Source organism: Dicentrarchus labrax, unplaced genomic scaffold (assembly GCF_905237075.1).
Source record: "Dicentrarchus labrax unplaced genomic scaffold, dlabrax2021, whole genome shotgun sequence".
NCBI classification, from domain to species: domain Eukaryota; kingdom Metazoa; phylum Chordata; class Actinopteri; family Moronidae; genus Dicentrarchus; species Dicentrarchus labrax.
In genome coordinates, this window is record NW_026136708.1 from 25145413 (window position 1) to 25159908 (window position 14496).

At 40.9% G+C, this 14496-nt stretch overlaps 1 protein-coding gene across 1 annotated transcript in view; it reads left to right on the plus strand.

Moving 5' to 3' along the window:
• The first annotated feature begins 229 nt into the window (after positions 1-229).
• The window catches only part of nmbr (neuromedin B receptor), a 62266-nt gene continuing 47999 nt past the window's right edge, over positions 230-14496 (plus strand). The window contains exon 1 of the mRNA XM_051408810.1: positions 230-902. Coding sequence (XP_051264770.1) covers positions 475-902 — 428 coding nt within the window. The 5' untranslated portion in view covers positions 230-474. The remainder of the gene's footprint in view (positions 903-14496) is intronic.

The following is a 14496-nucleotide window of genomic DNA, read 5'->3' on the forward strand; positions in this document are numbered from 1 at the left end:
TGTCTGTCTATCTATCTATCTATCTATCTATCTATCTGTCTGTCTGTCTATCTATCTATCTATCTATCTATCTATCTATCTATCTATCTATCTATCTATCTATCTGTCTGTCTGTCTGTCTATCTATCCAAACTCACTCTATATGCTTTCTGGTTCCTCCCTCCCTCCTGTTCTCTCTCTCTCTCTGACACACAGAGAGAGAGAGAGTCTATGTTAGCAGTGTCAAAGTGCCTCCTTCTCTTTCCCAGCGTCAGTCGCCTCTCACCCGTCCGTCCGTCCGTCAGTGTGTCAGTCAGTCAGTCAGTCAGTGTGATACAGTTAGAAAACTTTTCTCTGTGCGCTGGCTGTATCGGAGTAAAACAACCCGCTGCCATTGCGTCTTTACGCGCGGATCATCCCGTTGCGCCCCCCTCCCCGCTCGGTCCCCGCCGGAGCGCTCCTCTCTGGATCTCCCGCTCCGCAGAGCAAAGGGCGATGGACGACGACTTCCTGTCCAACTTACCCCCGGGCCTGCCCGGAGACTCCGACTCTCTGAGCCCCAACGCCACCGAGGAGCCCGGCTGGTGGGCGTCCTCGGACGGAGTGGAGACGGTCCACTTCGCCGTGCGCTGCGTCATGACCTCGGTGTACATCCTGATCATCACCGTGGGTCTGCTGGGCAACATCACGCTGGTGAAGATCTTCATCACCAACAGCGCCATGCGCAGCGTGCCCAACATCTTCATCTCCAGCCTGGCGGCGGGAGACCTGCTGCTGCTGGTCACCTGCGTGCCGGTGGACGCGTTCCGCTACTTCTCCGAGGAGTGGGTGTTCGGCGAGGCGGCGTGCAAACTCATCCCCGTCATCCAGCTCACCTCGGTCGGCGTGTCCGTGTTCACGCTCACGGCGCTCAGCGCGGACAGGTAGGACGAGTGGATCCTCGTTTTCTTTCCCTCCCTGTCGTTCTTACATTACTTTTTAATTAGTTTATTTTAATATTCACAGCATATTATATTTATAATATTCCTGTAATATTCTCCAATAGAGTCATCTTCAGTGACTTCCTCTGTAGTTTTATTCCATACAGGGATCTTAAATGTCTCTGTGAGCATACAGTGGCTTTTTATTAGGATTAGGTGAACTTTGAGTCACTGCAGCTGTAAACTGCTGCGGACAGTGAATGCATCATCAGTAAGACTCCAGAGCCAATGACAGAGCCAAAGGAGAGCCTGGTTCCACACTCTGTACTTCACTCTGTGGGGTGTTGGAAATAAAAACTTCCTTCAGCACTGATCTCAGATGGAAGAAGGAGTGCTGAGGCATCAGTTCACGAAATGTTGAAACCAAGGTTTAACTGAATTTGCATGTACAGTGGTATTTATGGGAGGAAAGAGGTTGCATTCGCTAAAAAGTTATAACATTTGTGTAAAATGTGTGTAAATAATTATTAAATAGGCTATAAATAAATAATTCAAATTAATACAAAACCCAGAATGCATTTAGCAGTCATTAGCCGTCATTGTATAGAGTTCTCTCAGCACCCCAACTATGACGGACTTCTTCCTGATCTCAGGTTCATATCATTATTCCTCCGATGTTCACAGTGTGAGTTTAAATGTGCTGCCAGCTGAATCACATCATCATCATCATCATCATCATCATCATCATCGTCCCCAACAACGTCCCCTCGTCTCTGCAAGGTAACGATCATGTAGTACGGTATTTAAAGCCACAAGCTATAATCTGTAACACGTCCTCATTAAACAGTGTATAAACTCTACCTCTATGTTCTATATGTAGTTGACTTCTTCCATTATCCCAAAAATCATCATGCTTAATGCTCTATGGGGGGTAAAAGGAGTAGATGCCACTAGGGGGTCATTGCAGTCAGCTTCTCCCGGTTAGGATTCCTTCAGTGTTGATGGTTCAGGAGGTTTCTACCGGGAGCGTGGGCAGCGATCCTTTCTAGCTTTGAGCTGTTTGGAATCTCCCACAGTAACATTATCAGTGAGATTTGCTCTCTCATCTCGGGGACGTCCAGCGGTCCCAGCAGGACGCTTTGCTCTCGTTGTGATGGCGAATCGAACTGCAGCTGTTTCAACTCGCTGTTAAACTGAATGGCGCCATATTGGACGTCTAATTCCCAGCAGGTGTAACACAGAGGACATTGTGTGTGGTTGCAGCTTCGTTCAGGCTGCAGGTGGAGAGACTCTGTAGGTTCAACACAGAGCTGGTGGTTTGTTTTCAAATGACTGTGATTTATTTGGAGCTGCGGACAAAGAGCCTCTGGAGCCTTATATGTACACATAATTATGGCTGCTTGTGGCGCAGCATTGATTGGTTTTAGATACGGTCCATTCTGGTCAGAATGAGCTGGAGGAATGAACAGAAAGAAAAAAACCAAGAGAACGGTGATGCAACAAAAAGCTTTTCAGGGTTCAATGCAAGAAGAAAATAGAAGACATTAGAGCAGAAAGACGTTGTTGTTGGACATGTTTTATTCCTGTTACACGTGTGTGTGTGTGTGTGTACATCTGTCTTCTCGAGGGCCACTTCAGAGGGAACGTAAGGAAAGTGAGGAAGTAGGAAGCAGTGGAAAAATAAAAGAGGGCACCCCAGAGGACACTTCATCATGTTTTCTCCACCTGTAGGGTTAGAGGACCCTAGAGCAGTGGTTCTCAAATGTTTCTCAGTAATATACCCCCTTTGAAATAGTTTTCCAGCCAAGTACCCCCTTATCTAAAAAACTAAATAAGCCTATTATTTTATTATTATTATTTCAGAGCCAAGAAAAGACAGTTGATTGTGTAGTCTCATTCCCAGGGCGTCAGATACAAACACTGGGAACATGAGACTCAACAGTCAACTGTCTTCAAGCCTCCAACCCAAAGTGTTGCTTTATCTTTCTCGGCTCTGATTGGTTGTTTTCATTCAGGCCCGGTGGATTCTTGCAAATACCATCAGGAGCACTAGGAGGAGCCAGAGGAACCAGATTGTTTCACAGATTATCTGTCTCATGTTCTACTGTCAGGATACAGTGAAAGTTTCAGCAAATATGACAAAAATTATTTCCATAAAAATTACCTACTGCAGCTTTAAAAAAAAAGAAACCTGATGTACCCCCTGCAGTACTCCCCAGGGCTACCAGTACCCCCATCTGAAAAACACTCTCCTAGAGGGCACTTATCTTCCATAGAGGCATCCAAGAGGGCACGTTTTCTAACATGGGGGCACTTAAATACCAGTGGTAGCGAGAAGTCAGAACATTTTATTTTTTTATTTTCTACAGTTAGAACTGATCTGGAAAGTCGGGACATTTTTTTAAGGGTTCATACAGTATGTATTAGAGTATGAGAGATAGTATTATGTCCTCATATGTATAGAAATACAGCTGTTAGTCCCTCAGCAGCTCACTCATCTCCCTGAACTTAAAATATTTATGATCTGTGTTGAATCTGATCATGTTTAAAGACGTCTGTACAACTGTGAGTCCAGTCAGTCATTCAGGGTTTTAAGCCCCAATGTCTGTGTGTGTGTGTGTTGTGTGTGTGTGTGTGTGTGTGTGTGTGTGTGTGTGTGTGTGTGTTTTCTCTCATATGTAAGAGAGAGAGCGGATCAGAGAGAGATGAAATGATTCTGATGAGGAAAAATAGACGATGGCAGAATGACGGATCGTAAAACTAATATAGAGAAAGTGAATCTGATAAAAAGAAACAAGGAGTGAGGGTGTTTTTTAAATTAGCTTTTCTGGAGGATCAGTGTTGGTTTCAGTCCTGAGAGCTTTCAGATGCTGGATTTTGGATCTGATGAGGTCAGATTTCAGTGGAGATTCATCAGCGTTTAATGCCTCGTTAACCTGTAAGCAACATGCCAGCTAGAAATTGTTGGTTCTTAAAACGTTCTGAGGATAATTGTCACTAATTTTACATCAGTGTAGAAATGTATTAACTGTATTAAACTTGAATTTAACAGTTTAATCTATTAAATAAACAGCGTATTATATAAAAAGTTATAGATTTGCAAATGTATTTTAACAGTCTTTTTATGTTGAAAACAAGACGAGGTAATGGACATAAATAAATGTAAATAAATAGAGCTGGTTGGAATACAAACAAAAAGAAATTTAAGTAGCAACAAGGAGCTTTCATTCTGTGTTGATTCTAGTGCCCCCTGTGGACAAAAGTGGTAGTTATACTGCCTGGTTTCACTGATTTCAAGGCAAATTTGACCCGGTGGTAGGAATTAAGAATAACTATATAGAAATAGCCAATCTTCCTGCTGATGTTTTATCTGTTTATATAGGTCATCCAGCCTGGGAACCTGGAGGTTTGGAGCCCCTAGGGGTCGCCAAACCTTCACAGAGGGTCACAAGTTCTTTTTGATTTTAAGGGGTGAAAGGAAACTTTAAAAATATTCACTGAAGGCTTATATCTCAGAATATTGTTCATTTATGGGAGAAAAATGAAATAATATTGTTATTTTTAAAGTTTATTTTATTATTTAAGATCCAAACTTTGAAGTTTAAAGTAATATTCACAGAGCCTTCACTCTCTGATTAACAGCCTCGTCCTGCATTAGAAATGTATTAATCTAATAGAACAATGCATCAGGGAAACACTGGCTTTATCAAAAAAGAAGCATATTAAGTATGAATGATTGTTAAAAATAAAGAAAATACATAATACAGACTGAGAATTGTATAAAAAGTTCCTATTCACTATTTGGGTTGATTGAAGTTCAGTTGGGAGTCAAAGGTGATACCTAGATTTCTTGCTGATGATTTTATATTGGTTGCCAGTGGACCGATGAGCGGTTGTATTTTGCTTGATACATGATCAGAACCAAAGAGTATATCTGTCTTGTCTGAGTTTAGCTGCAGAAAGTTACAAGTCATCCATTTTTTTATAGCAGTCAAACACTCAATTGAGGTGCCCCGAATGTTTCCTAGTGGAAATATAGAGGGAAAACAAAATTGGACCAAGAATGGATCCCTGTGGCACCGCACACATTAGTGGAGCTGAAGATGAGACAGAAAAAACAAACCGAAAATTCTCTATTTGAGAGATATGAATCAAACCACTTAAGAGCATTCCCTGATGTACCCAAACACTGATGTAGTCCATTGATATTGTTATGATCAATAGTGTCAAACGCAGCACTGAGGTCGAGCAGCAATAAAATAGAATATCCCCAAGCATCAGCACACATCAATAAATCATTAGCAACCCTAATAAGAGCGGTTTCGGTAATGCGTCGTTTGCAGAACCCAGACTGGAACTTCAGTCAAACCAACACGACTAAGAGCTGAGTTAGCACCGCCTTTTCCAGAACTTTGGATGTGAAAGGGAGCTTAGAAATGGGCCTATAATTCTGTGCTAGTGATTGGTCAAGATTAGGCTTTTTCAATAACAGCTGAATATTGGCTTGCTTGAAATAATTAGGGATGCAGCCAGATGTGAGGGAACAGTTGATAGTATTGAAGTAGGCTGGGGTCAATGGCATCCGTGACCTCTTTCAGTAGTGACGTGGGTAAAGTGTAAAGACGGCTTGAAGAGGATACATATGAGACACAGTATCGATCAGCTCAGGAAGAGCTGAAAATGGCTGAGCAGTTCGGGACAGGTAGTCGGAGCAATGTTGGACCTAATGTCAGCAATTCTGTTTAAAAAAGGAAAAAAACCTTTCACAGTCAACATTTGAAGAGGCTGGCAAGGCAGTGGGAGCAGGGTTGATGAGTCTATCTATTGTTTTAAATAGAAATCTGGGACTGTGCTGGTTACTGGTGATGACGTGTAATACAGACATGTAATTTTATCTTTCTACATCTCTTTTCTGCCCTTCACCACAGTCTTTTAAAAATCTGTAAACTATTGTTTATCCAAGGAGAGGTTTTTCAGGTGTAAAATGGGAGAGATTGACAGAGATTGTTAAAACTACTGAATAAATCATGAGCTTGAAGTGGTTCAGATGGAGTATACTCAGGTAGCCCTTGGATGAAAATTTCTGAAAACATAGAAGCACTATGTTCATTTAGGATTCAGGAACTTATAGTACTGCTGGAGTGTTTTGCAGCAGCATGGAGCACACTTGATACAAAGGTGATCTGAGGTTGAAAACATCTTCCAAGACCAAAGAATGTACGCTTAGACCAAGCATAAAAACATAATCTAATGTATGACCACGGTGATGAGTTGAGCCAGACACATGCTGGACTAGATTAAATGACTCTGTGAGTTTTAAAAAAATCTGTTGCAAATCCTCATCATCAATGTGGATATTAAAATCACCAGCAATAATAACTTGGTCAACATTTAAAACAACAAAAGAAAGGAGTTCAGAAAATGCAGGTCACGTCTAGGTGGGCGATAAATTATAAGACAGAGGACAGGTATAGTGGCACAGACTTTAAACACAGAGGCCTCACGACTAGAGAATGTATCTGTAGTAATGCATCGAAAACTAAAACGTTAAAATGTTTTAAAAGCAGCAGCTAGTCCACCAACCCGGCCACTGTCCCTGGGAGAGCTCAAATAGTCGTAGTGTGGAGGACAGAGTCTCAGAAAAAAGTCAGTAAATTATGAAATTATTAGAGGAAATAAAATCATTCAACATAAAACTTATTAGACAGAGATCTTATATTTAAATAATTCTTCCATAACCAAATTTTAGGAATCTCTGCAACAAAAATGCAAAAGCTGATTCATCTTTATTGAATCTTTGTGCTGTGTAGAATATCAAGTATCAGTCAAGCTGCAGTCTGATGAATTATTAGACAAATGCAAACAGTTTGAGTAACCGCAGAACCCTGGCTTAGGTGTTATATACTTAAGTTTGGAGGGGAGGTTCTGTTCATCAATAAGTAATGAAAAGTACAGGATCAGGTTGTGGACTAACTGTACCTATGTTACAGAACCAGATGGCTGGCTGTAAATCCTCTGTTGTCCGTCCTCTGTCAGGTGAGGCCAAGCCGCCGGCGTCCCAGCGCTTTACAGCAGAACTACTTTTTAATTTATGCTCTCAGCGGTGCGGAGGCTGACTCAGGCTCTGCAGATGGCAACAACTCACTGGCTGACACTTGACAAACACTTGAGATGCACAGAGGTTTATAATTTGCCTCCAAGAGGGGACCTAAATGCATGTGTTTCCCCTCGGGTCTCAGTGTGTGATATCTGCTTCCACTGCTGGTACCGTGAAACATGTTATTTCCCGTCTGCTCGTCATGTCACTAGCGCTCGCTCGTTGTCTGTAAGGTGGAGAGAAACTAATCCCTACTAACCAATGAAGCAATCTGATGACGCATGAAACGCTCCCTTAATTAGCAATTAGCAGCCTAATTCTCTATGAAATATTTAGCCCTCGGTCGCACTTCAACACGCCTTCTTAAAATAAAGCCCGGGAGTCATGGTTCAGGCTTCCTCGCTGCTTCGAATCCAAGGTCAGTTCTGTCTGGAAACTTCCAAAAGAAGTAGCTCACAAACCGAGGAGAGGAAACAAGAAAATGCCAGAATCTGGTTGTGTTTTGGGATGTAAACCAGAGCTGACAGCCAGATCTCCCTCAAGGCGCCACATGGACTAATGGGCTTCTGAGGTGAAATTTGATTTGCCCGCAATGTTCGCAAACCAGATAAACCGCTGTAACATCCAATAAAGCATACACGTTAACACTGTGGGTGTGCAAGAGAGGAATTTTGATTTTCAAATAAGTGATAATAAGGTTAAAAAGACATTTTATTCTAAAACAATAAGCAAGAGGTGAAAAGTTCACTAGTGACTTAGTAGTAGCAGAAATGTGTGCATCATTTGATATGATATTGTGGGAAAGGTATCTCTTTTTTAGGGCTATCAGTTTTTATATGGATTCATCTGATGAATACTCAATTAACTGTTTGATTTATAAAATGGCTACAATAGACCAATATATGATGTCTTTAAATTACTTTTAATTAATTAAACAAAAACTTAAGGTATTTACTTGCAACATTTTGAATTTCCTATTAAAAGGTTCTATATGTAACTATATGTCACCCGAACAATGCATCCATATGGGATAGTGTAAGGCAACTGTGACACCATGAACATTGCTGTTCTGTTGCAACAGCCTCCACTATGTTGGTGCTCCAGATTTTGATCACATTCAGACACCAGAGCATCAGTGAGGTCCAACACTAACATTGGCTGATCAGGTCTGGCTCACATTTGGGGTTCCAGTTCATTCTAAAGCTGTTGGATGGGGTTGAGGTCAGGGCTCTGTGCAGGCCAGCCAAGTTCTTCCACACCAGACTGGGAAACCATTTCTTAATGGCGCTGGGAGGAGACTGTCCTCTTGAGACAAATGACAGCACCACCTGTTTCAGTTCAAGTGATGAAGACCTCAGCAAGACTTCACAAGGTCATGAGAGAATCCATCTGGTCAGGCTTCAAGCATGAGCTACTGCCATGGTTTAACCATTGATGTATAAAGATAACTGGTAGGCGCTCTGTTCGTTCATATAAAAAGGTGCTCAGTGACTCATGAAGCCAAAAAAGCCACTTCCTGTTGCAAAGAAATTATCCAGATGAATACATACAGCAGATCGTCTATAGAGGAGGCGCAGTAGAGTCTTCTGCAGGTCGAGAAGGCTAACTTACAGTTTAGCCCTCTGTTAACTTAAATGAGGATAAACAGTTTAATCTTGGAAATCTTCTAGACTTTAAAAATGTATCGTACTGAATGGATGGAATTCTGATAGTGAAACGGGTCATTTACGATCGAGAAAATGTATCCACCGTTTTTTGGGGCTAGCGTGCATCATGTGACCATTCCTGTAATTACATGGTTCGGTAGATGCTGCTATCAGAATCGGAGAGTATTTCTTCATTGAAGAAAGTAGAGCAACGAACGGCACTGAAGGCTTTTCTCTCTCTTTGACTACGTTATATGGTTCATTGATCTGATTCGTTAAAGTTCGTCTGTGAAAGACAGTGACAGACAGATGGTTCATCCAATCACCTGCAGAGTATTTTTTGAAAGTGCCTGCACACAAACAAATAAGGAAGTTGGCAGAACACTTTTGTCTAAGATATGATTGTATGATGCAGCGTTAACATTTCATTTAATTGGAAAAGACGTAGACTAGACTTTACTTCCCTCAGAATAGTTCCCATTTAGGTTGTAAATGACGTTGGGTAAGACTCAGGGCTTGAGTCATGCATCATACCTCCTTGAAAAAAAATGAAGACCACATGAATCTTTCTTGTTTGGTTTTGCAACATGTTGAGCAGATCAGGAGTCCGTCATGTGCTTTTAGTTGTTAACAGTTAATAGAGAGCGGTAGAAACCTGTTCGAAATTCAAACTGTGTCTCACCTCTGCCGAGTGAAAAGATTCCCTTTGAAACATCCCAACTGTTCAGGAGAGCAGCATGTGAAGAGTCAGTCAGGGTCACACAGACGTGGTGAGCAGACTGTTAATGTCTGCAGAGGAAGTCAGTCTGACACTAAATGCAAGGATGAAGTGGTATGTATGTACAGTATGTATGTACAGTATGTATGTACAGTATGTATGTACAGTATGTATGTACAGTATGTATGTACAGTATATATGTACAGTATGTATGTACAGTATGTATGTACAGTATGTATGTACAGTATATATGTACAGTATATATGTACAGTATGTATGTACAGTAAATATGTACAGTATATGTACAGTATGTATGTACAGTATATATGTACAGTATATATGTACAGTATGTATGTACAGTATGTATGTACAGTATGTATGTACAGTATGTATGTGAAATTCACTTCCAGCTGCAGCTGCTCAACAAGCTTCAGATGAATGTTTCTAAGAAATCCAACTGAATCTGACTGCATTTGTAACTCCAGCTGAGTGCAGATACAAGATGAAGTGACTGCAGTGGAGCTTAAGGGCGAGAGACTATTAAAATAGGGGCGAGACAGAGAGAGGAGTTGAGATTGAGTATTGTGAGTAGCTGTTAGCCTACAGGTGGATGCTGGGAGCAACAGAGTGAGCACAGAACAGATTACGGGGCCAGATCATCTTTAGTTCAAAGCCCCGCTGTGTCCAAGTGCAGTCTCACAGCACTGCTAGCATGTAGGCTACATAAAATTAGTCAAGCAGTCGGGTGGTGCTTACGCCAAAAGTGGGTGGAGCTAGCCACAAGTTGTTCATTTAAAGTGTAACTAAACCCCTACATTCTGCTGGCTCCCTGCACAGAGAATCAAATGTGACTATGTAGTGTGTGACGGAGGAAGTAACACCGGGCAGTGACAGACTGACAACCGTTCACTATAGCAGGTGTACAGCTGCCGGTAGTCAGAGCTAACGGAGCTAACGGAGCTAACCAGCCATGAGCAGCTGATGTCAGACTCTCCGTGTCCGCGATGCAAACACACACACAGTCTGCTGGAGCTTTCACAGTCACTAGAAGCATATTCACAGCAATTTGTAAAGTTTCTGTGGGGTACCTGTGTTGTAACATTAGCTAAGCTAGCAATCAGAGAGGCTAACTCGAGACGCTGGTCTTTTATAAACAGGAGTTGCCACCACATACGTCACCTGCTTCCAGATCAGCCAATAGCAAATGGAATTGTAATACCTGGTTTCAACCAGTAGAGGGCGGTTGCTATGCATTTTTATATTGCAAAACATGTAGAATCAGATACTTTGCACTAAAATGTACCTGAATCAATCAATAACACTAGTAACAGCTCACTAGTGGTATGGGCTCAGTTACTCTTTAAGCTGAAAACTGATGGTTGATGGTTGACCAGAAGTTTCTATATTTATAAGAAAACCACTTAGAGAACAGACTTTAGCTTTAGAACAATGTTTTGTTTGTTTTTGTTTAGTAAGGTTTTTTTAATAGGGTTTTTTCACATGTACTTACAAAAATTGTGTTACAATAGAAGGAAAACACCCATTTCATTAAATCAGCTCTGCTCGCTGTCATATCTTTAATTAAAACATATGGCTGAGAACACTGTGTGGTCCAAACATCTGGCTTAATAGCCAATACCATTAAACTAAAATATCATCATTTATCATGTTTCATTGTTGCATGGCTCGTGTCGAAGAGGCACACACATACACCAGCTCTAAGACTTATTTGATATTCAGGATAAGATGTGTGCAGTAACCTGGTTATTCATGTGTCTATATTTGAGCTGTTGAACTGCAGGGTCACAAAATGCAGCAGGCAGCAGTTTTAATTAATGATATGACAACCAGGGTCCGCCCCCAAAACAGTGTCTCCCAAGAGACTCTCAGCATCAGGTGTTTAAATCCACCTCGAGCACTTGTGTCTAATGATGGGGGGATGGTGGTGTGTGCTCATATGCTGACACACAGTTTGTATCTGAAATGCATTTAAAATAAATCACTATCCAGTGTGTGTCAGTCAATAGAAACAGGGCCTGTTTTTACCGAGTGTCAGACATACGACATTTATTTAAAATGATCATGAGTTATCACTTTATGGCCTTTACACAATGTGGGTGTTTTTATAAACTGCTGTTTTTGTCATTTTCATATAGAACGCAAATATTAGGCAGCAAAAAAGCAATGTGATTTATTTTCCTGGATCGAGGTTGATTTTTGGGATCAACAGTCAAATTGTGATCCCAAAAATCAACACAGTCATCCTTTAACTAAACACTGTACTGGAAGAGAGACGCTGTCGTCATTGCAGTTACTTTTATTGGTACTTTGTCTATTAAGGGTCTTACCTGTCACAGGAAATCATTGTGTGTGTGTGTCTGCAATTCCCGGTCTGTTATGCACTCTTGGACATCATTGATGATGTCAAGGCTGCTACTGTGTTAGAAACTGCTTTTATTATTCACATGTTTTTCTTTTTGTGTCTGGCAGTGAATTTTGGAGACGTGTTCCTGTAAGAAATGTTTGTTATTTTCTAGATGGTAGATTGTCAGTGTGTCCACCCTGGTGGGGGGGGGCACACACATTCACAGGGGAGTATTTAGCATTTTCAAGTTGTTTATTTATCACACCCCCGCTGTGTGAAGGCCTTTGATCCGACCCTGAGCAGCCAATAAAAGACAAGGATTTAACCAACATCGCCACCATTGTTCCTTCTTCAAAAACAAGTCCTTGATCTGGTTTTCTGCAAATTATAGTAATTTTAACTTTTAAAACAATTTTTACTTTATTTGTGTGAATTTGTTAAGATCTCCAATAACAAGTAACAATCTGCTTAATTTAAAATGTACAAATACACAAATAGGGATAAAATAATATAAAACAATAATGGAATGGAAACAGGATGGAGGACATTCTGCAGCTGGAAGACAAGACACATTATATTATATATAATAATGAGAATTCAGTGCCGACAGTGAAGATGCATGGAGGGCGATTGCCAACAAAATGAATGCCAGCTTTGATTGTTTGCGCCTCTGATAAATGCAGAAAGAAGAAGCAACATGCGGATAATATGCTCCCCTGTTTGACTTATTGCTTCAGCTAACATATTACTCATCGTGCTCATTAATATTTTGTACACCCCTGCCTCAGTACTGCAGTCATCTGTAATCTGTTTGTAACCAACATAGGAGACTTGTCAGAAGATATGTGATGAATATTCAAAAATACCACTTTTAGCAGTTTGATAAATACAGACTCTGGTCCTATTCTTTATTCAGTGTCGTGTCGCAGTATGAATAACCAATAACAAGCCAACATGAAATGACACAGGCTGCTTTTACAAGGCAGTGAGTTTTTGATGTGTGTTTCAGCGACAGTTGACTTGATTGATGTATGAATGATGAGGGGTGGAAGTTGAAGTGAAGCAGCGTGGGATCATGGGAGTTGTTGTCTTCACCACCATTGGCGTCATTGCAGTCAGCTTCTCCCGGTTAGGATTCCTTCAGTGTTCATGGTTCAGGAGGTTTCTACCGGGAGCCCAATGATCCACAGAGGTCTCCTCCTCTCCAACACAAACAGACCCGCTGATTAAAACCACTAAACACACTGAATAAAGCAGTTCCACCTTAAACACACTGAATAAAGCAGTTCCACCTTAACAATCACTGCTTCTCCCACGCTGTTGGACAGACAAAGGACGTCCCGGAGGGGCTGCGAGCCGAGCTGCTGCTAACGTTAGCTCAGCTTGTTTCTCTGATAACTTAAGATCCAGACGTCCGATGACTAAAATCCTTCATCCGGTTCAAATCTAGAGTTAAAAAGCACCAAGATCTAAACAGTGGATGGTAACAATGTGGCTTCAGACTGGATCAACAGTCAATGTCTGACAGCTTACCTGATGAGTATTACCTGAATAAAATGACAGATCACTATAAGACTTTTCACTGTAAATTTACAGCAATTAACTGGCAGCAGCTTTGCCTGTAAATACTGTGTTTTACAGTTTCTTACTGTATTTTAGAATTAAATTGTCAATTTACATCAAAGATTTACGGTGTGAGTTTGAACAATGTTGAAAACATTTGAGATAATGTGTATGTAAGTACACAACTCAACTACATAGGACGTAGGTTTAGTGTTTATATACATTTTAATGCAAAAAATGTTACATATTACAGCTTTAAGTATGCCTTACACTATGTAAGATACTTTGCTACTTTTAAAATCACAATCCGCTCCTGAGTCGACCTACAGTTCATATCTAAACCTTTCATCTGCATTTTTGGAGCCAATCACAGGAGGTGAAGGCTGCCTTCAGCCCTTCAGCTTCTGCTCACAATCTGCAGCAATAGTTTCAGTGTCTGTTCTCTTTTTTACCGTTTGCCATGAGCGAATCTGGCAAACAATGAAACCCAGGTTTGGAGAGACCACACTGACCAGAACAGCGCTGGAGTAATTTAGGGACTGAAGATCTGGAGAAACCACCACACATTTTTCTCCATTTGTTTTCTGTTCGTTTGCACTGAGAGAAATTTATACAAATTAAATGTGTTTTATGCAGGTTCAAAAACATTTTAGTGCTTTCACAACACAATTAGGAAACAAATTGCTTTAATTAGATGCAGTCATACCTTTTATCATTTACCAGAGAAATGTGCTGTGTTGAAAGCAGATATTTTCTGCATGGTCCACTGAATGCCAGCTCTTGATATTGCTAATAATACTCTGAGTGGTTTTGAGATGAATACTTTGTACTTTTACTTAAGTAGTTTAACGTCGAGTAATATATCAGTAATGTAGCAGTACTTCGACTTGAGTGTTGACCAGGAGACAATTTGTATACCATCATCTGAGTGACTCTGAGAGTTTTGACATTATAATATTGGATTTAGGTTTCAGCCAGAATGAGGTCAGTATTAATATTTCACACCCCTTCTTATATCGATTTCTTTTAGCTGCAGTGATGGAAGTGCTTATTATCCATTTATACTAATCATGCTGTTTGTATTGACGTGATGCTGCCGGAGACAAGAGTCAACAAAACAAACAAAGACGCAGACAGAAACACTTCTGCTCTGATTCAAGGTCAGACAGCTCAGACCTCAGGGGACAGAGTGTGTGTTTGTGTGTGTG